We start from the raw sequence: 23,840 nt of genomic DNA, 5'->3' as shown, positions 1-23,840 counted from the left end.
GTTGTTTACAGTCTTAGTGTTTAGGTAATTTCATCTTTCTTAATGTAATGAATTAAAGATGAAAAAGTTACATCTGCTTTTACACTAAATGTAGTCTTGCCATTCTGTACTTACTGTTTGTCTTGCTTTTTCTTTTTTAAACAGGTCAGTTGCTTGGTTTTCCTGATCCCTTTTGCCCTCCTTCCTTGGACTTCCCTTTGCTCATCTTTGAGGGCAACAATTTCTTCATTGCCTTCCTTGTAGCCGCAGTAGAGATGGTAGGCTGACTTCTGCACGTTAGTGCACCTTTTATAGTGGGTTGAACATTGCAATAAATGCTTGGGCATCTGCCTGGGCAGCTGAAAGCAAAGTAGGCAGCACTGTACAATTGTCTGCTTCCTTGTGGATCTCTTATAGCCTTCTCTTATAGCCTTCCACTGGCCTGAGTCTCTTTTTCAGGACTCACTTTCAATGCAATGCATTTGAAATTTGCAATTTTGCAGCAGTTACTCAGCATAGGTTGTCATGTCTTTCAAAATCAGTATCCCTTCCTGTCTGCTTGTGGGGCTGAAGCTTGGTCAGTCATTTGTGTAACACATTCAGCAGTTTCTTTATAAGATTTCTTTCTTTCCAACTCCAGAGCTGATACGGAAGAGAAGATCTTTATTCTTGCAGCAAAGGCAAGCATTTTGTGTGCGTGTTTATTCAGTTCATATTGCATGGGGAAAAAGAGCTATTTGCGTTCTTAATGAAGTAGCATGGTGTCTCAGCTGTGGAAATGCTTTGTTGTGCATCAATCTGTAAACCTCTTCAAATAATAACAGTGAAGTAGAGGCACGGCTGAAGAGGAGGAGAATGCCCTGAGATTAATTGCTGCCTCTCACCTGAGATACCGTTTTATTTTCAGGCTCTAAATAGTTAGGATGATATCAAAATGATAAAGCATAGTTGTGCACCATTGGTGGTTATAACCCAGAAGAAGCTGAATGATATGGTATGAAATGCTAAAGCCTGTGTCTCTGAGCATTGCATTTGATATGTGCGTATTGAAATTTTGCAACATCTAGCTAGATGGAAGTACCAGGAAAACACGAGACTTTTAACTTGTTGGTTTGTACTGAAAAGGCTTTTGCTTCTTTTGGGGTTAATATTAGTTACTCAATTATTTTAACATCTTGCAAGTGCTTGGCATTCTTCTGGTACTTCAACAATGAGAGGTAACTTTTTAAAAATAAAACAACAACTACAAAGCAGTCCATGCTTAAGGCTGGATTCTGAACACTTGAGATCAGCTAGATCAGTCTTGCTGCGAGCAAAAGGCAGCTTTAAACAGTGTTTACAGCAGAACTTTGTTTTTGCAGCTGTAACTGGATTGAGTTGTTGTTAACAAAAAGCTGTTAACTGAAAAAATGCTAATTGCATTTCTTTGTTTTGGTTTTTACTCTGGTTTTAAGAGTTTCAGAATCTGGTGTTACAGTTAAAAATATAAAATATATTAATATTTTCAGCATCAGAGAGTTGATGCATTGGGGAGCACCCCTGCTGCTTTTTTTTTTTTTTTTTAAGGTCCACGTATGTGGCCTTGGACGATGTTAGTGAGGAAGGTGAGAGCATGCTGGGTTTTTACAGGTGGTGAGCTAGATTAATGTTGTCTTCAGAAACCTAATTGCCTTGTAGCTTTATTATGTGTGAATTGTACTGAAGTTCTATTTAGCACATAATGAATTTCATCTTTGCTGTAGAAGTCGTGAAGTGGGTCTCCAGATTATTCTGTTCTAATACTGCAAGGTCTAAATAAGGTAATTTTGAATCTACGGGAAATACTTTTGCTTAAAAAATGAGCTATGGAGACAGTGGTTGAAATAAAAATTGATTTAATGATTAAGCTAGAAATGTGCTGGTTTTCTGATTTTAACTTGTAAGCATGGATAAGTAATTTCTATGAAGCAGGAAGGAAAAGGTAATGTTTAATTCAGAGGGAGATCTGTCATCATATTCACAACAATGAAGTGAAGTTCCATTTGTAGAGTTTGTTTGAAAATACTTTCTTCTGTGTACACAGATTTATTTTACACTGGGATCAATGTCTTACAGAAGATGTCTGGTAAAAGTAGAGTAAGATGTTTAAAACTCCATACAATACAATACAAAACCTACTGATTTTGTATTGAGCTTATACAGCCTTTTGAAAGGACATTCTGAAGAAGTGCCTTTTTTCACTAGCCCTGTGTGAATTTGATCTGTTATGTGAGTGTTTTTAGTGGTGAATAGCTTTGGAAACTCAAAACCTTTGCAAGGGCAATCTGATGCTCCCCTTTTTGATGGGCTGCAGTAGTAGGGTGTTGCTAGTTTTCTTGCTGAATACATTATGGCACCTCCTCAGTGTTTCTGCATCAAGTGGCCACATGCTATTAGAAAAGAAAAGGAAGTCTTTTCAAGAAGACTAAGTATGTATCTATTAATTGTGTTTTTAAGGTTAAAGATTTATGCTTCTGTGTTCTCTGTTACTTTCCCTCACAGCCATTACCATTGAACTTTTTCTTAGGTGATTGCTTTTGCTGATGTGCTTGGACTTCTCTGCTTAACATTTAAAGAGAAGCACAAAAGGACCAATTAAATGAAAGGAACAAAATCAGAGTGGGTTATCTGTGACCAGCCGAGTTGCTGCCTTGGTTGTCGTGCTGTTGGTATTTGGGGTATATGAGACTCAAAATAAATATGCTGTGTCATAACAGGTTAGTAATTCAGGTTGACATGCAGTTCCAGTTTTTGGTGTATAATTCAATAAGCTGTGTTTTTGTAGATGTGGAAGAATTGCTGTAATCCAGGTAGCAAATTAGTGTTTATTTAAATTTATTTATTAGCTTGTTTGAAGTAGGAAAAGAGAGAGAGACTCGCCGGTTGGAAAAAAGTTTAAAAATGCTTTACTAATGATGCTGATAAAATAGAGAAAATAATACAAAATACACAAAACCAATCTTGAATTTCCCAGCTCCGCACTGCTCCAGCAGCTGCAGGGCAGGCACCTGGAAGTCCTGGGCTGGACTCTGCAGCAAACCTGAACTGGATTCAGGATTCACTGGAACCAGGCCTTGGATCGCAGGGACGACAGACAGGGTCCTCTTCAGATGCCGGTCATGGTCGAAGAGATCGAGACCCTCGTGACCTCCCACTTTTATAGAGTGTATTATGTGAATAGGAGGGAATACTTGGTTGGTTTTAGTCACCTGCTCTGTTCGCCCCTCCTTGCAAATATGCCCCTCTCAATTATGGGACATGTGAAATTTGTCAGTGACCTTGCATTCCAGTGCTTCTGTTTACAGGAACATGCAGCCAACTTTGGAAAAGTGCGGTTACTTAGAAGAACTTAGCTGAAAGGAATATTCACTAAAAGATGAATTGGTCTTGTTTTAAACAAAACCAGGACACCCTAAAACAAAACAATCTTCTGCTATTTTTTGCCTTTTTTTTTTTTTTTTACTCTCTCATTTAAAAATAGATCATTATTTCAAAATGTTTGGGGTGAATATAGATGTTTCTTAAGACTGTAATTGGACTTTTGTCCTTACAGCTGTTTGAAGGGTATACCACATACTTTTGGCTATAGCGCGAAATGAAACCACAATTCATATTTGTAGACAGCATTGTCAGAGATCTTGTCCAAACATCATATGTTTTAAAATTAAGATATAAATTGAAGGTAGTGACCTGAATGTCATAGCATATGAGTAAATGATGAGCTCAGAACTGCAGTGCACGTTGTTATGGGGGCGAAAAAAACTCACAAAGAAACTACTGGTGTGGTATAAATTGTGACAAATTTGTGAAAGGTCCTGTAAATAAAATAGATTAATGAAACAAGTGTGTAGTATTTAACATAGATATTTAGTGAGAACTGAATGGATAGATACCAAGTTCCAAATTCATCAGCAGAGTCTAGAATTAAAGAAGACAGAAGTTTGGCCTTGTGTGGTTGCTCACCTGTCTCTCCTACTACACTTCGGTGTGCAGAAGTGCGCTGGGGTAGTGTTGAGGTGGAACATGCTTTGTTCCCCAGGGAGCTGACTGCAATATGTCACGGTCTTAAACCAGGTAAAGAATATACCTACTACATGGCTATGAGGTTCTCAGGCTCCTCCTGTCTGCTGTGTATTTCTGTGTTTAGCCATGAATAACTTCCCGGTGTTGGTTGCAGTTGTCAAGTCGAGTGCAAACAACTCTGTTGATGAAAGAAAAAGGCCTTTTTTTTCTTAAAGGCTGTACTTACCAAAGCAGTTTTTACAGTGGTAGCCACAAGAAAAAAAAACAGGAGTAGGCTCTTCCTGTCACTGTATTTCTTTTAACTTCTGGTTATGCTCTGCTGTGATTAGATTGTCTTCCTTTCATAGGTAGTCTCAGGACAACTAGGGGAAAAGTGAGCAGAGGCACTTGAATGGGTGTAATAATGTGAACTTAAAGTGTGATGTTAAAACGGTGCCTCTTCTGAAATAAACCCAATATCTCGACTTTGCAAAAAGATCTGAACAAGGAGCTTTTCTGTCATTTGGTTCATATATACACTTGTAGCCTCCTAGAGGCTGTTCTAACTTGGTAACTGCCTCTGAAATTATACTAAATTCTGTAAATTCACAAACATACACAGGCAGGTTTGTAAAAGATTTTATCAGCTTGCTGTTGAGGACATGATGTTTTATATACTGTACATGCAGTTCTGGAGCCCCTTGGTGGTAAAACTTGGGGTTTACCCGTAAGATGATCGTGTATGGCCCCATGCAAATACATTTGGTTAGGATCTCTGGAAACTCAATTTGGGTATGAGTTAATATTCGGCATGTAGATGCTTTCTAATCCCTGGAGGGTATTCTGTGCTGGTTGGAAGCAGCATCGGGAGCAAAATGTATAAGTAGAAGCTGCTGTGAGTTCTCAGATGTCAGCAGGTAAGGGAGTGATGAAGCCATATATCCTACAAGCAAGAGGTTTAAGAAGCTCTGTAGCAGAACAGATGGAGAAAAACTCCACCTTTGAAGACTTGTGAGATAAGTAATATTATTTTTCTGGTTTTGCAGGTACTGGGGCTTCAACTTTCGAAAGCACTTTGGTCCCAGTGATGTACAGTCCTAAGTCTGGCCTCAATCCAGCTGTCTAACAAGCAAATATAATTTAGAAGCAGTCTGCAAAATGTCAACAGGATGGGGACAAGGCTTTGCTTAGTCCTTGGGTTCAGCCTGGCTTTTCGTATTGCTGGGCTCTTCCTACCATGGAGTTGGAAAAGTTGTTAGACCTCAGTACAAGTTTTTATTCTCACTTGAGATCTGGACTAATTGCTCTGTACTTTCTTTAACCATCTGAAAGCTTCATGCAACTTAGTTTCAGGAATTCTAGTATAAAAATGCCTGAACCTTTGTAAAACTGACATTGGCCTTGCACTAATATTTGAGCATGTCTTGAAAACAGTTTCAACTCCCAGATTCTGTTCCTAGACATAGTTTTATTTTTCATCCATCTCCATTAGGAAGCTGTCAGAGGGTCTGTGATCCATGTAACTGAAGGACTGCTTTTATGTGAATACACCACAATAGTTAGTGTATGCCAAGTAAGATAGTGAGTGGAAGCACTATGCTGTTTTTTATATGCCTGTAGTTGTTTTTCTCTGTTTCTCTTGGGACTTGCCTTAGTTGATGGTACCACAGTTGCATAGAATTTTGTTGGTTTTTAGTCTTTCTCCTCCAGGGGTCCTCTTAGACTGTCATAAACAAAAAAAGAATAAATTATGAGGGAAGGCAGATGGATGGATATAGATGAAAAGCCAGAGAGGCACCCTGCATGCGCAGTTTAGGATGAAGAAGAAAGTATTGCATTGTTAAATACTGTGTGTAGAAAACATACCAAGAATCAACATTCATTAAAGACATATGTCTTATGTAAAAGTCTGTATTTGTTACAACTAATTCACAGAGAAATATATTTGAACTTGAATTTTCTGAACCTCTCCTATTTTGAATAGGTTAGCTGTCCAGTTCTTAGGTAAATAGCAGACATGCGGGGGGGTATGATAACATATTTTAGCTGAAAATATTAATGTTTTAAAGTTACTAGAGTTCATTAGAGTGTGTGATACAGGTTATTGCATTTTTCTTTCCTCATTGGCATTAGTAATCTGAGGAAAGAGACTTAAGTGTAGATCTCAGGCTTCTTGTTATGTGATATTATTGTATGCTTTTTCTTGAGAGCTTGAGAACCAGGTAAATTGTAATGGGGAAAATTTGATCATGATCAAGAGTGAGTCACTTGAGAGTACAACTGTCAGCCTTTTTGACCCCTTTGAAAGTTAGCATCCTGTTAACTTGTAAATGCTAAAGTTGTTTCTTATCTAAATTAATTTTATTGAATTTTATTAATGAGGTTGTTACTAATAGCGTGTTATTGGGATTGTTGCTGTGAGAGAATTGAAGAGCATGGAGTCTCACAAGATACTTGGGCTCCTGGCCTTTCCTTTGAAGTATGCAGCCCTAAGCTAGATGTCTGCACTCCTTATGAAATGAACTGGGAGAGGAAAGTAGAGGTTTCACAGCTGTGCTGCTGAATGAGTTTGCGCATTGTCCTGAAGCTTTGCTTTGTGTGCACTGGAATTTGTTCAGAGAGCTGCCCTGGCTGATAACTAGCTCAGTAAGAAATGTTTCTTTCCAGCATGCTCAGTTCATGGCTCTGGCTCATTATATGACTGTGTGGCTTTCAGTGTTGACACAAGACAGGAGTAAGAAACTTGAGTTTGGGGTGTAGTTGTGATCCTTCTGGTTATCTCGGCTTGATTTTTAAACACGGTTCACTCAAAAAAATACTCTGAACTAAGAAACATCTCTAAAATGTAATTCATGACCATAAAAATGGCATTATTCTTACTGTGCTTTAAGAAGTAGAAAAATACAGCAGAGGTTTTATTTAGACCCTTAGTAGCTCGGATGGTAAATGCAAGAGGTTAAGAAGGCTAGTGTTGTGTCTAATGATATGTCATGCACAGGATGGGCTTCAAATGGCATCTGAAGAAAAACAGCTACACTGTGGCTTTTCAAATCCACCTTATTTTTACTGTGAATGTTCACATGCCTCTTGTAGAATAAATAGTACTTAGAGGGAATTCAGCCTAGCATGGTGACTGTTTGCATGCATGACCTTGTATGTTAATTAGCATACCTGTAATGATGAATTGTAATCAGGACATTTAATGTCTCCTTTCTTCTGAGAGTTTTTCTGCAGCAGTACTTTCTTATATTTAATAGAACAAACCAGTATGTAGTATTAGCGATTATTCAATTAAATACCTTATGTAATTTTTAAGAGTAGGTTAGGTAACAAAGACCAGCCTACCCCTGAACAAAAACTATACTCCTGATAGTTCCTACCATGTGGTGGAGTCTATAGTGTGAATTGATACTGTGTTGCAGCAAAATCTAAAACTGGTAAGCAGCACAAGGGAAGGCACAGAATGGCAGAGATTCTGTTGACAAGCGCCACTTCTCTGTTGATAAATGACCTTTGTTTACCCACTGCAGTTCTGTCTCCAGACATGACAGCCTTAGCCAAAACTAGACACACTGTGCTTACAGGCCATGAGATGCAGTGTGTGTCAACGTATTTCAAATGCAACAAAAAACTATCCCAGAGTATGGAAACAGTAATGGGAAAACCAGGGAAAGGATACCCGAGAAAGGGAGCCAGTGAGCTGTTGTTGGCGGATGCTGAGAGGTGTGAGATGGTTTGGGTTTTTCTTGTGGGTTTGTGTGTGTGTTTGTTTGGTTGGTTGGTTTGTTTTGTTTCCAGCACTGAAAATACCAAATATAGTGACATGATTCCTGCAAATAGGACCAGTAACAAATACCTTGGAAGGAAGAGAGAAGGATGAAGTTAGGGAGAACTTGGATTTGCTTCAGTTAGGTGTACTTGAAAATCTTGATGCAAGCGTCTTAAAGATGGCCTCAGAAATATTTTGCAGTTCTTTTTCCCTGAGATCTTCCAAGAGACAGAAATAACAGAAAGAAAAGAAAGATTAAAATATCCTTCTTTTCTTTAAAATTGTAGTGGGCTGGGTATCAGTCTGCAGACAGACTATAAGTGGCTGAATATGGATTTGTTGTGTCAAATCCATTTGATCTCCTCAACCCTTGTAGGAGCAGCTAATGGTGGAAGCGAAACAACTGATAACGTGTCTTGTCTTTATTAAGGCTTTTGGTGTCATTTTATGATACTTGTAAGCAAGCTAGAAAAACAGAGTAAGGGACAGAGTTTGGTTTGGGTTTTTTTCCAAGCTAAACGAGGAGGTCAGGAGATAACAATAATTTATTTTACAAATAGCAGACTGTACCAAATAGAAATTGGAAAGATGGCCTGGGCCAGATCAATACTACAAAGGATTAATGATCTGGATGATATGATGATGAGTAAGCTTTCTAAAATTTGAGATTACACTGAGCTAAAGAAGATTAGAGACATGCTGGAGTCAAAATTGGTATTGACAAATTTAAGATATGGATTGAAAAAAATCAGCTGAGATAAACTAGGGATAAGTATATGATAGTACATTTGGTGATAAAAATACAGAATGTGTGATTGAAGTCAGCAGCAAGCTGACCTGTTGTATCCCAGATTTTTGCTTATTTGTGTGAAGAATTAGTAAACAGAGCAGAGGAAGCTGGAGACAGACTGCTTTGGGAATGGCAGGAAAGAAGACTAGAAAGATAGAATTTCAGAGTTTGAAGTGACTTCACATCTGGAGGGAAGCTGATTGGTGGGGCAGAAAAATTTGGTGATTTGCAGAAAATCTTTTGTTGGCAGAAAGAACTGAGGTACTTCTTGGAGAATTTTATTTGAGCTAGGTCTAAATCAAAAACTGGTGAAGAAAAGAGACAAATGTATGTTTTGACCTGTCTCAACGGAGAGCAGCATTAGAATTCTGCATGCAGCGCGTCTTATGAATTTAGACTGTTGTTGCCTTTGCTAGACCAAATCCCACAAGGTGAAATTCCTGGGGGAGGGTGTGCTTAAGGTATATGGAAGTCTTGGTCTTACTTGTTTGTCTTCAAGCTTCACAAAGGCAGTGACAGCAGTGAAACCTGCAGAGGCCATGTAGTTGAAGCCAAATCATAGCAGACTGGAGAACGCTCAGGGGAGCACTTTGGTTGACATTCACTGTGACACCACAGCCTTCATTCGAACTGAGTTTCTTTTTTTTCTCTTTTGCAAGGGCTCACTTCTTTTTAACAAGAAAGCAAACTAATTTAGGAAATTTAGAAAAGTATTCTTTTAGTATGAGTAGCAAATGTGAGTCATCTGAGAAAAAAAACAGTTTCCAGATTGTTGCCAGAATCGTTTGCCTGCGGTTGCTCGTAGAAAAGCTGGGGAACTGGTGTAATTCCATGTTTTCAGCAGTCAGCAACTTGACTTTCTGTGAGAGTCGGAGCAGATGGGGCATTGCGAGAGGCCCAGAAGCACATCAGTTTGTGTCCAGCAGCAGGTACTCTGGAGTTTGCTGTCTGCACCAGGGAACTAAATTAAACACACTCCTCCTGAGAATAAAAGCTATTTAACTCCAGTGTTTCCAGTATGCGTTTTATCTCAGCAACTAACTGTTGTTTCATTTCCTGGGGATGTTACAGAGTGCTCCATAAGACAGACTTTGCATGTTAGTACTTTTTAAATGAATATCCCAAATATATCACTGTTTGTGTATAGTACTGGTCAGGAAGTAACTCACAACACAACTGCATGGAACAGGTTTTCTTGTGTTGTTTGTTTATTTACTCTACTTGGCTCTAGGGAACTTGGGTACATCTTTGAATTTGACTTGTCTTCTTCAGAAGTATTTATGTGCCTAGACTGCAAGTTGCGTAAGCAAAGATTGAATGTTTCCCCACAAAATGTCCATACCTTTGTAGTGGCTGAAAATTTAAGTAGTTTTAAGTAAAGATACAGTTCCTCTTGGTGTTATATAGTTACTGGCTGTAGAACCATCCTTACCAGACCTTCTTTATAAATTTGGTAGTATGTAAGATGGGAAAAGAATAGGAAAATTACTCCACTGGCTCTGTTCAGTCTCAGAGCCAACCCCTTGTAGGTATTGTGCAGTGTGCATGTATGCTTAACCAGGTAGCTCCTCAGGGAACCTACCCAGGTAGTTTCCTGGGGTGCATACTTTTGGTATTGTTTGTAGATGGAGATTAGGAAAAATCTTGTCATTTCAGATTGCATGAAGCACTCCAAGTAAATTAAATCTCTTTTCAGTAGTGCTTGTGGTCCTCAGTTCCTCAAGTAGTCACCCATTAATTTTTTTTTTGTAATTCATTACATCTTTTCTCGTGCTTCTGTAGGTTGCTTCAGGCAGTGTCCTCAAGCTACAGATGCTACAAATGATACTCAGTTCACATCTGAGTAACAGGAGAGAAAGCTGAGTACCAGATACCAGTTTGGAGATGTTGTCCTTTGTGGGCTGTGTTGAGATGGAGGCTTATGGTTGTCCCAGAGAGGGCTGCGTAAAGCCAGTGCCACAGCCTCCTTCCACCTGTGTGGCAAACGGTTCTTCTGGGAGTGGGGACATGGACCTTTGTCCTGGAAGCCCCTGGCAGAATTGCTCTGCACTGCTTTTCCTGATACTCATTTCAAAATCAGCACTCCTCTGGGGAGTCCCTCAGTCTCTGGTGGTATATCTGGTCTGTTATAAGAGAATACATGTAGCCATATCTTAATTGTGTCTGTCATTCCCCTAGTGAAAATTTGAATGCTTTGTCATCCTTATTATTCCTTGCAACACCCTTGTGAGATTGCTTTGTATTGTTGTCTTAATTTTTAAAGATGAGCAACTGAGCTGTGCTAAGTTTTATTTATTCATTGATGAGATTCAAAACTAAGAGAAAAACTGTAAACAAAATTTTAACTGCAAGTATCGATCACTTACATTTAGCCTTTGTAATGTAATTTAGTTATCTTTTAATTAAGTTACTTCTTATAATAAGTGGGGATTTTACTTTATTTTTTTTGCTAAAATACACGATCGTAATGTAATTGTTATTATTACACTCTAGTTTTACTGCAAACATGTCTGCCAAGAGGTCTGTTGAGGCAGCTCTGGAATTCCTGTGGAGTAGAGACTTACAAAGCTCCATGCGATATACAACTGTTTTCCGTAGAATAGCCTTGACTGTGATATTAAATTACTTAAATTAAACTGTTCATGCAAGAACTTTTGATATTACAATGTATCATATTTTCATAGAAACCTTCTAAATTATGTTCAGATACTAATAATGAAATAATAATATTAAATATAATTCACATAATACTGAGTCATTAAATGTTTCCTTTAATTCCTCCTACACAAAAGCTTAATGCAACATAAAATAACCCACACTTTAAAGAGGCCATGACATATTCATGCTATTGGTGGTATGAATTAGTGTGGTAGTATTATGCAATCTGACTCACAAAGTATTTAAGAAAAGGATAGCAGGAAAGAAATAACAAAATGTGGGAGTGGCAGATCAGTGGGGTCTTTTTATTTTAACTCTTGAACTTAAAATAAAGAGAGAATGGAACACCAAGTGTAGAGTAGCTGTTGCTTCAGATCTGACTGTGATTAGTTGTCATTTGACAAGTATGCATCTACCTTCCTTCAGCTGCCGCAGAAGTTGTTTCAAGATTTTCGTTCCTTCTCTCTCCCTGTACCTCTTTGTCTCTAAAGTAAGATAAGGCTAGGTGGGGAGGAACGGAAGGAAAATATGACAAAAAAGGGTTTTCTGGTTCTGCCTTTTTTTGGTGACCAAATCTCTCTGAGTAGCAGCAGAATGAGGCAGACCTGAGTCTATCAGCTTTGTCTCCTGCTGTTTATGGAAACTATAAGCATCTGGAAAGGAGCAGAGGTGATTTCTCTATATGCCCTGGAAGATTATTTGGTCTGGATTTACAGTTACACAGTTGTGTTTGCCTAACAACAGCATTGGGTTTTTAGTGGTTTACACTTTGAAAAAAGACGGTATAAGAATATTTTCCAAGAAACCCTCTCTTTTCTGAGGGGTTGATGCAGCAAGTGACCGGGGAATTTCACTGAGCTGCACATCTGCCACTGTTGGAGAGTATCAGGTGTTTAATAGGCCACTTGCATTCATGTCCAGTTCACGTCCAATACCTTCTTTCCTGCTGTTGCTTTTTTTTTTTCTTTTTTTAAAATCAAACTGCTACTGTTCAGAATTCTTTCAAAATACTTATTCTTAACTCAGCTTTGAAAAAGAAAAAAAGAGTGATGGGGAACATAAGCCCTCAGAAGGGTTGTTCTAAGGTATGTTCTTCACACAAAATAGAAGATTACGTGGGTCAGAGTTTTCTCATTTTTTTGCCTGGATTTAGATTTATTTAGGGTTATTTGCATGCACCTCTCCTAAGAGCACAGTGTACAAATTCATAAATGTACCGTATGTTGCAAGTATCTTCTATGTTGATTTAGTTGCAGCTGTCTTTTGGGCACTCACAGTCCGTGCCAGGGCATTTTTCATAGTACTGCCATCCTTGCCCTTTGATGAGTTTCACTAAGCAATTGGACCAAGCAAGCTTCTTGGATTCAGCAAGATTCAGCCTTCCCTTGTGTCCATCCCTGCTAGAAGAAATTTAATAACAGCAGGAAAACAGAGGTTAACACTTAAAAGAACCAAAAGTTCCAGTCTTTACCATAGGCTTTCAGTGTTGTAGTTTCTTTCCAACCTCAAAGTTCCTTTGTTGGAGTGATCCGAAAAAAAATTGGCTTATTGGTTTTCAATGTCTGTGCATTAATGCATTTCCAGAATAGATGGAGTTAGTATTCCTTTTCTTCTAAACTAAATTGTTGTTCTTGTTTTTTCTCCATTCCCACTTCTCCAATCTTTCTTCTACTTTCTTCCCTCCTCTGCCCCCATTTTCCCTCTAAAAATATCCTTAGGAATGACTTGCTGATGGTGTGCCGCCAGCTGAATATGGAGGAGTCTGTCGCGGAGATCATGCACCAGCTGGGAGCAGATGAAAATGGAAAAATTTCCTTCCAGGATTTTAGTCAGTGCCGCATGGAACTGGTACAAGAAATCAGGAAGGAGGAAGTGGAGCTTTCTGTGATATCGGATGACTCTTGTAAAAAGAAAAAGTTAAGAGATAGGATAACTTCCTGGCCAACTAGCAGCAATAACAGTTTAGGTAGGTATGTCTTTTAAATGTTGTGTTGTGTAATTTAACAAAAGATAAACTACACCAGTTTTGTTACGAATTTTACTGATGTCAGGATTTCTCCTAAAGGGCTTTGAACATGCTGTGGTATAAGGTGGTCATGTGTTAGAGTGTTGTCATAACTGATGTAGTCTGGTCATCATTATATAGACTAGAAGGTGTGCAGAACATCCTCTTCTTAAAACCTGGATCGTACAAGACAACGATCTTTCTTGAAATTATGAGATCTGTGGGGCTCAGCTGGTAACTGATGATCCAATGAGCTGTCTCTTGTCTCTGAAGCCCGAACAGTTATGTAGGTAGAAACATTAAAAATTAGGAGAGAAATAACCTTAGTCTTTTGTCTTTTAGATGTAATACACTGTAGGAATATGGATGCTTCTTGGATGCTTTAAAAATCATTCCACTTAGTTGGGGATCTGAGCTGGATATGTGGAACTGCCTTGTGATGTAGAGAATACAACAATTCTCCTTTCCTTTTGCCCTCTCTCCACCCAGGGCCAGGAAGAAAAGAAAAAAAAAAAAAGAGAAAGACATTGCCATGCTGTCTACAGAAACATGGGATGTAGAAAGGATAGTCTGTGTCTTTGAGTCTGGCCTTTGAAAGCACTGTGATCAGTTTGCGTTAGAGCAGAAATTTTAACACCTACAAAATGCTTCTTTTTACTCTGTAACAGATTCAAGAGACCAAAGGACACAGCTTATGGTCAAAAATGCCAAAATGAAAGGTACTGTGGGAGAAGCTGGGGATGTTGTCAGTGCTCTAGTTCCCTACAGCAGCTGCTTACTAGCTAAACATGACTCTTGGCCCATGACCTAGAATGAGCCTACATCCATGCTTCAGGAGGTCATAGATCTCTGATTGTATTTAGTTCAAGCTGAGTTGCCTCAACCTTTTGCTTAGACTACATGAACCTAGATTTTTTAAAAATACTTTTTAAATGAGAGTTCCTCTGTTAATCATCCCAATAGTCTTTCTTTCCATGTGCCCTACATTAAGTTAGGAATATTTTTTACAGTCAGGTATACTTTATACATCTTGCTGGAGAGTTTGCTTGTCTGTCTTCTGGCTCCTCATGTAACTACTTGTTCTCAGAGTCTGGTTCTCTCTGACCAGGTTCTGTTAGATATTCCACATGTGAAGGGTGTCATGTTTAACATCAGATTTACTTATTTGAAGATAGCAGATGTTACATGAGATTTCTGATATAGCGGAGTGATACAAAACATACTGAAAACACAATACAAATTTACATTACACATTAGCAGAATATAGCAATTGCAATACACAATTCAGTCACAATACCAACGTGTTTCCCATTACCAGGCTCTATAATCACAGAATCACAGAATGTTAGGGATTGGAAAGGACCTTGAAAGATCATCTAGTCCAATGTGTTCACCATCATGACACTGGGCATCCCCAGTGTTGCTGGGAAGACATATGCAGGTTAAGGTCAGCTCAAGCCCCTCTTTTAAACTCTTTTGTTAGTTGTTTGCATTATTATAGTCTTTATATTGATCTGAGCCACATATATACACACCTCCCTCACATTGGCCTTTTGGTTTTGTACTTGAGCTGCTGTTTTTTTTTCTTGTCCTGCCTTGACTCTTGCAGGTTCTGTAAGACTTTATAATAGTTAGATAACATATGGAGATGCTCCTCCATTTAAACAAAAAATAGAATGGGAGGAAATAATAATAATGAGTGTTCAGAATACAATTGGTTTTTATTTGATTGTAAATGAAAACTATTGTGGCAGGCATGTTCAGTATGTTCTACAGCTCTTTTTTTCAAAGAGTCAAAGGAACACCACTGTAACGTGTTTCTGTGATGTAAACATTGCACAGAGTACGAACGTAATGAGAGCTGAGGAGCTGTACTTGCAGTCAAGCTGGAATTATGATCTGCATATGGTTCCGTGCTTTCCCTGTCTTTGAGGGCTCACATATGTTCTCAGTGATCAAAGAGTCAATTGTGTTATGTTGGCTGTTTGCTATTGCTTTCTAAACATTGTTTAAGAGAGGGGACATTGTCATGTGCAAATTCAAACATATAAACTTGGTGGATGTTCTTTTTTTGTGTATCTTTTTCTTGGACAGGGAACGCCAGTTTTAATGAAAATTATTTTCAAAGCTAGATACAGGGCTTTTTTCAAGAGTAATTTCTACATAATGTGTGAGCTGCTGATAATTCTTGAAAGCTGTTATCATGTGTCCACATGGGGTACATAAACTACAAAATTTCAAAATTCATTTGACTATATAGCAGGGGCCCTGGTGACCTGCAGGAAAGGAATCTGGCCTCTGTCATGGATGTTTTAACAATACCAGTTTGTATATAATTGCACAGAGGTTATCGATCAGACAGCATTTTGTGCAGGCTTTTCTTGTAGATGTTCACAATGTCTTAACAAAAACATATGCATATATCTAAATAAAATATTATCTTTTCTACCTATATTTTTTGCTAGCAAAAAAGGTCCTAAGAAATACTTACATCTAAATGACTAATGAATTTTGTCTCACCCATCATTTTTATCACTGATAAATTGTTCTAATAATTTTGCCATACTTTGCCCAACAAATGTTTCTGTTCCAGTGTTTCCAGGTGAGATGCAGATATAAGGAAACTGGTTGACTATTTTAGTCAAGGTACAGGACTCAGTTTTACTAATACCCAGTCAAATGTGTACTCAGTAAGCCAAAACTGCATCCATATCTACCATCTTGACAATGAAATGAGTGTATAGATTTAAAATTTATTCCTTTATTCAAATGCATGAAAAAGGACATTTTCCAGGTTATTAGAATGATGCTTTTTGCTGCTTGGATATCCACAAATCAAGACTATTAAAATGTGTTGTAGTTCTTTACAGCATTTATGTCAATGGTAGCTTTAACAATAATTTGCAAGTAATAACTGTTCATTTTTCTATAAATTAAATTAAATGTGAACTCTGTTAATACTCTTCTGACATTGTTTAAAATCTAATATAAATGAATAAAATAACTTTTGAAAGTGCTGCTGGAGTCTTGCAATGACCGTATGCCACCTGACATTTTAATATATAATTTCAGGAGGAAATACAGAAAGAATGTTAGTTACTGATCAAATCTGTGGGTCCTGTTTCCAGTTAGGGAGGCTGAAAGCCATGATGTGTACAATACATCTGTGTGAATCATCTAGTGAGTGGTGGAATGGGATCGCTTGGTGAATGAGAGGCTGTAATACAGCAGAAATACACTTTAAGGCAGGAAGTTGCCTGAACAATTTTGGCTTCTGACAGGTTTTCAGGGTTACATAGTTTTATATGTCTTATGTAAAAGCTAGAATTAGAATTACTTATATGTCGTATAGATTTGTCTAGCTCTTTACGGGTAATTAGCAAATTGCCATTTTTTCCTCCATGATAAAGAGTACTCTATTTCTAGTACCCATCATTTTTGAAGATGAACAAGAAATGGTTCTGCTTATTAATAAATTCTTTCTTTAGACAGGCATATGGTCTCCTGTCCAACTGAAAGCTGCATGTTCTTACTGATGTGATTTTACAATCTACGTAAATAGTTATGAGTACCAGAATCATAAGTAATTTTTGGCTGTAGGTTAGGAGTAATTAGTTCATAACGAACTCCCTCGTTCCCTTTACTGAAAAGAATTCACTTGAAATTTTGATGTGATGATTTATTTAGATGGTGGATCAAGCATGAAAATTAATCAAAGGAATGGTAGAAATTCAACCTCAAATAGCAGTAGTGGGTAAACATCGGAGGCAGGCCAGTTGGGGCTGAAAAATCATTGCTTTTGCTTTTCATTAATTCCATGTTTGATCTTACTGCAAATAAATTGCCTTCAGGAAACTAATGGCAAGATCAAATTTATTGATGCTATATTTAATTAAAAATGACAGGGTTCATATGGATTCAAAGGTGGGGTGCAGATTTTCGTGAGACTTACGCGCAAAGTTTCACCTTAGATTTGTTTGACTGGAAAAGCTGTGAATATCTACTATGCCGAATTCGACTACATATGAAATTACGTTAACTGTAAGTGGTTTATTACTTTTAAATATTCTTTTGATACTGCCTGCCATCTTTGTGCAAAGCAGCAGAATATAGGTAATTGTTTGTTTGTCTTTAGAAGCACAGAGTGCTACATTATCTGAGCAGCAGAACAAACAAACCTGGATTTCCAAGGGATTTGTGATTGACAGCTGACTCATCTTATTAAAACTGAAATGTATAGTACACGTTAGACACCAGTGAATCTACAAAGGGTGAAAGCCATCCCTACAGAATGAGTTCTCTGGTGTCTTATAGGGCAACAGACTTGACTGAGGCTTTCTTTTGGTTTGAATATTTGTAAAATGTTAGAACAGCTAATCTGCATTATACCAGAGGTTATTCTGAAATGATATCCTGTCTCTTGGAGTAGTGAAAAAGACATGGTTAGAGAAGATAATAGGAGTTGTGTGAGCATGTATTGATGCTTCCCTATTAAATTTCAGTTCAGGACTTTGGACTAGAGATGGTTGCACTTGCTCACACATGTGTTGCCTCCCACCATGTGTAATACTGTCTTACAGAACTGAGTCTTTGAACCCATGCTGTTTTTTAGCATTTGCCATGTCCTGTCGCCAGGAGTAGCAGAGTTTACTCTTTTGTTGCAGGAGGAACAAATTCTTTTTGCTTTTTCTCAGTTTCATGACCTTCTTCCATTTGTGGGATTTTTTTTTATCTTTGTTTTGTTTTGGTTTTTTTTTTTTTCCCTAGTGTGTCTAATCAAGGTTGAGCATTGCATCACATGGTGTTATTTTCCTCAGCAGGAGCACTAATAGTATCTGTCATCTCTGTGCATTCCATGGAATTAATGTCTGAGACTATGACACTGCTGTCAAATGTCTTTGAAATTACCAGATAGCTTAAAAAATTGGAGGGAAGGGGGAATACAGACAGACTGGGGGTGCAGAGCATGCCTATAGGGAAAATGCAGGAAGCTGCACTTCTTGATAGCTGCTGCTACCTAGATTTGATAGAATGGCTGGCCCCAACAGAAGCATGGAGCTGGAGCTGGAGCCTGGTCCTTGGCCACCGCGCAGCTCTGCAGAGCATCACAGCTGTGGCTTGGTACAGAGTAATGTTACTGCACAGCCAGTGCTGTGCAGGCTTCTTGGTCAGCTGCAGTAGCAATACACGGAGCTGTAGCTTGACATATGGAGTGTGCAACTGGCTTACAGCATCACTTCATCACTTTGTTCTAGTTTATGTTCTCTACACAAAAGCTTGAGAAACCAGAAGGGTGCAGCTGGGATATTCGCAGAAGCCATGCGTCATTTGACTTGAGGATGAGCACATCCCACTCTCAAGCTTTTGTAAAACAAAGGTGCCCTCTCAGCAAATTTCTGCTTAGCCTCTCCTGACTTACATGGTGATGTAAGCCTGCCCACTTCTAATAGAGCCAGTGTAGATCTAATATATTATGGTTCATAAAACATTGAGCAACAAAGTGACAATGACAGACAACAGATGCAGGATGTTTTGTTTGTTTGCTTTGATACGCATGAATTGAAGTCAGATCCAAATTGAGATTCTTTTGAGCGGAAGATAATCTGGGGAAGGAAGGTGATTGTTTACATATAGAAAAAATTGCCATGTAAGAGAAAATAACTGTTAAAAAAAATACAGTGTATACAGTACAAATACTGTACTTGAAAGCTGTGTTGGAACTTCATCTAGCCTCAGTATGATATCAAGTTTATGCGCCCTTTTTCCTATTACTATATACACTTCTTTTTACTGACATAATTAATTTCCAGGAAAAAAAAAAAGGATTACTGTCTCCCTGACTATAAACCTCAAAAGAAAGATTGAATTCCTAAGTGCAATGCAGACTTTAGACTTAAGTGTTCTGGCAAAATTTAGTTTGGTAATTAAACAACACCTGGTTTCTGGGAGTCTTTGGTTTCCAGACTGTCGATAAATCATTCCCATTATGCATTTCTTGTGTCTGAATAGACAAAATGGTTGTCACGTCTCAAAGATAATCTTAAATTATTCCATATTCAAGGACAAGTATATGAGGGTGTCATGGATACTGTGTTTTTTTTTGTTTTCTGTTTCATCATTTCCTATATGGCCAATGCCAGTCTACAGGGAAGTACTGAAAACACAATATTTTACAGATTTGCATTTCTACAGTAATTGAAATAAATTTGATGAAGGTCATTTGGCTGAAATTCCACAAGTATTTGTTAGTACGCATGTCCTGGGTCCTTCATCCACAAAGCTGTTTTGTATGACTGCAAAACTGTAATGAGATAAACTTTTTCACTAGACATATCACTAAATGTCTTACTTTCTCAAGACTTTATAAAGAATGAGTTACCTGATACAAACTTTGATTGTCTACTTCATGGTTTTATTCTTGGCACGCTCATTCTTTTATGTGTTCTAATTTTCACGTGGGCATTCAGTTTATTTCTTATGATTTTAGGTAGTTTTTATACTTGGTAAAAATCTACTTAGAGGAATATATCATTGAGTGTAAAAAAAAAAAAAAAAAAAAAAGAGAGATGCTAGCATTACTTTATTTAACAAGACTACTCATTAAGTTTCTAACTGTTCTAATTTCTTTAAAGATGCAGTTAAGAATCTCCCAGATTTACTATATATTTGTACCCTGTAGTGAGTTCAGCAGCACAAAATACTAGAATTCCTAAATTCTGAATGTACAAATATGAGGATACTTCAGTGAACCTGAAATACAGGTGAGGCTTTGTGATGATTTGAAGAAACATACCAGAAGGATATGAAAATGTTGTAACTGTAGCTCAGGGAAACAAGGGAGGCAAAGTGTAAGCTGACTGCACTTCCTGTACGTACTACACTTTACACACCTACAACTCTGCATGAGCCTCCAGTGGCCACTATGAAGCATAACAGGAGGTCTATTTTACTGAGTTAAGTCTGTAAGAGAATTCTTGTGTATTCTGTGTATTAGTGTCATATGTTCTCAAACAGAAATTATTTTAATCTTTCAGTCAAATTTTGGGTACTTTTTCAATTTGTTCTTTGCCTTATTTCTATGGCAAAAAGATTATGCTCTATTAGGTTATTTGTTAAATAGTGATGTGTATTTTTGTGATCTCTGTAATACATGTACATTGCATTGTATGTTTCTAGTATTAGTAAAAGCATATAAAATGCTGTTTATACTCTTTCAAAGTATACTTGCTTGTCTTGGCGTAATATCAAAGTGTTCTGGAGCTTTTTGTTCTTTGAGGAATTTAGAAAACACTAAATCTAGACAAAAATTATCAAAGGTGTCAGATGCATTTTTCTGAGAAGTCCAAGGCATTTATTTTTAGAGCAAAAATGATTGATTTGGTTCAATTTTCCCCTGAGATCTATTTCATGAAACAGATTTCTCCCATGAAGTAAGTTGCCCCAGTCAGGGTGGGGCATGGTGTGGCTTCCTCCACTGAGAGCTTGCTGTCCTCACTTGCAATCGTAAGGAGAGAAGGACTGAAATAACATAGCCTAACCCGGTATCTTCTGTCTAGCGTTCATCAAAACAGATAAAGCTATGGTGGGAGGAACAAGACATAGATAGTGATCCCACAGAACCTTGTTCTAGAGATAAATTGTCTCTCATTACTGCTTCTCCTGTAGCAAGTTATTTCCTTCTAGGTCACTGGAGAAGAGTTCAGAAAAATTCTGATGAGAATTTTCTTTAGGACTGAATGCTGAGCTGAGCATGTATTTAAAAATTATTCCTCTGGAGACTTTTTTTTTCCCCTCAAAAAAAGAAAAGTTGTTTTATTCTGAATTCTCCTAGAACTTGTAATAGATATTTAGAAGGAAGTTTTCTGTATTTTTAAATGAACAGGCTCACCTGCCTGTGGATGGGAGAGGCAGTTATTGTCATCTCTCTTTTGCCATGCTGTCATTCACACGGTTTTGTCATCCGGTGCAAAATATTAAGTAGGTTTTAGAGCGTGTTTCCTGGTACACAGGAAAGAGTTACTCTAGCTGACAGACTTAGGACGTGTACTAGGTGGTAACCACGTGCAGTGAAGCTGGAGCCTTTGGTCTTTGATTCCTATATGGGAGTAGTTCACTGACTCGCATGAAGCGTTTTGTGGTTATCTTGTGGTTTTTAAGTAGGTTCCATTGCAGACATAAACAGTTCTAACAGAAGGTTTTTGTGAGTGAAAAAGCTGTACCCACTTTCTCATTAGTTTCCTGTAAGTCTCTTGGTCAAAAAACACCCCGGGCAGCAGGATGTGACAGAAAACACTTGGTTTTTAATGTGTTATGAAGAACTTTGGTGTTATGGACACACATGATGTTATTTAGGAAACAATGGAAATAGTTTCAATAAGCTCCAAATATGACTGAGTTTTCACTTTTCTAATCAGGTTGGCTTAATATAAAGTTTATCCCTTTTTGGAACATAGCTTCTTTTCAGTTTTGATTTACTGTACTTCATACGTTGCTTGAGCAATTGCAGCTTTCTTCAATGTGTGAATTTTCTTTAAAGTGCATTTGGCCCTTGCAGTTTTTCCATCAACTTATAGGAGTTCAATGTCTGAATGTTCAAAGACCTACTCCCCATTCCTCTTGGTTTCCTGCCATACCTCCCATTTTTTATAGCTAGGCCTACTCCTTGACATCTTGTTCAGCTGACTAATTAATGCAAAAATACCATTCTTTGTTAATTTTATATGGTTTTCACTTCATTCAGTGGTTGTCTTATCACAAAAATCATTATTACTGAAGCCAGGGGGGAGCTTTCAAATGGCTAGTGCTTTTCGCAAATCTCCTTGTTGTGCTTTCATTGAATAAAAGAGTAGGCACCCACAATTCTCACTTGTTCTTATAGGTTTTCAAATTTTAACTGTGGAATGAAAGATTAGCCTGAATGCTGAAAAATAGCCATTTTTTTCTGGTAAGATAATGCTTTTGGAATACACAAGGATTCTGTCTCTGGTCAGTCAGAATCTGAATTTTGAATATTGAACAAAATGGAAAAGAGAGGAACTGTCTGGCTCAACTTGAAAAGCTGCTAATTCACTGGTTGCCTAAACTATAACCTATTTATGCCTATTGAGTGATCCAGTATGTGAAATGCCATGGTAGAATCAGATGAACGATATCTCCAGGAATTGAATACATGTAATAAATAATGAAGAAAATATTTTAAAATAATTATGCAACTTCTGATTGCAATATCATGGCTGATTGAAACACTGAACTGAGAGGAGTTAACTCCCAGCCACGCAGCAGCAAAATCATAATATTCTAGAATAAAATCTGCAAGCTGTGCCCAGTGCACATACAACTTAAATTCTGTGTTACATGTCAGAGTTTCTCAAGGAAGTTTAAGTAACTAAATGTCACTGATACCTCATGAAAAAAAGTGACCAGATTTTAGGTGTCTGCTGTTAAGACCCTCCTCACTGAGTGAGGTGTATCTGTGTGACCTAGAGGCTGTTTGTGCTCGTGGCGTCATACGTTGCCGACTGTCTTCGTGTTTGCCATGCTTCATAAGTCCGGCTCATTCAAGAAGCTGATGCAGGGCTAATCTTACAATACCTCACTTTTCCTTATACCCCATATCCTTTCAGCAACTAATACATCTTCAGCACCCTACCATCTTGGTGGGTTGTCTTTCCAGCTCTATGAGCAAAGATGAAATCATGTAATGCTTGGTCTGTCAGCATGGGCTGGTAAAACTAACCTTTGCCAAACCAAAAAGCTTGGCTTTGGGTAGGCTTGTAGTTACAGTAGGCACTTGCTTCCCTGCTGCAGAATTGAAGGCTTCTAAGCAGAGAAGTTAGTAGGGAAGATGAAATGCCATTTTCTTTCACATCAGCATAATGAGGTGACACCTGTACCAGGACACAGACACTGTGCTCTTACTGAGAGCTTTGCAGGTGGTAAGATTGAACTAGCAAGAAGTCTCAATGCAGATGGGCAAGGTATCCTATCATAGTGATATTTGTCAAGGAAATTGACTAAAGTTACTTTGGGACAATTCACCAACTGAAATTATGAAATCTTGTATGTGTCATCAAAGTAAACCATCCTTTGTTTTTCTTTAATGTCATATGTCCAAGTTTAAATAATTGTAAATTGTAAGGAAATAAGTAACGGCTGTGATTAACCAAATTAACAGGATAACCTGGCAAAGGCCAAAATCTTTAAATAAATATTTCAGACAAGATTTAGGTTGCTCTGCTGTGATTGACCTGACTGCTGCTAATGGATGCACATATACTTAGATGATCTACTCATCTACTCTATACAAGACTAGAAACAAAAGGTTCCTGTTAGGTATTGAGTGTTTGCTGTAACATGAATTGCACCCAGAATTAATTAAAGGTCAAGACAGGGAAGTGCTAGTAGTACTAGGAAGAATACTTGTGTAGACGCTTATTGAGTATCAGAAGCTTTCATACTGCGCTTTTAGAGAAGTCTGATGTATCCATTCAGTCCAAAATTTAACTGATTTAGCTGTCTTACTCTGGAATTGAAACATTGCTTCTGAAATTTGAAAGCAATTATATGCTGTTATAATACTTGGCTGATACAAATATCGTACAACTAATTTTTTTCCTTTT

At 37.9% G+C, this 23,840-nt stretch overlaps 1 protein-coding gene across 1 annotated transcript in view; it reads left to right on the top strand.

Moving 5' to 3' along the window:
* Nucleotides 1-23,840, top strand: part of MCC (MCC regulator of WNT signaling pathway) — a gene marked incomplete at both ends in the record, with an annotated part of 199,321 nt that overhangs the window by 2,644 nt on the left and 172,837 nt on the right. Inside the window, one exon of the mRNA XM_080362879.1 lies at nucleotides 12,935-13,182. Within this exon, the coding sequence (XP_080219005.1) occupies nucleotides 12,935-13,182 (248 nt within the window). The remainder of the gene's footprint in view (nucleotides 1-12,934; nucleotides 13,183-23,840) is intronic.

Source organism: Nesoenas mayeri (genome assembly GCF_963082525.1).
Source record: "Nesoenas mayeri genome assembly, chromosome: Z".
Classification (NCBI taxonomy): Eukaryota; Metazoa; Chordata; class Aves; order Columbiformes; family Columbidae; genus Nesoenas; species Nesoenas mayeri.
Note: the sequence above shows the minus strand (reverse complement) of the source record. Positions and strands in the feature narration are given on the sequence as shown.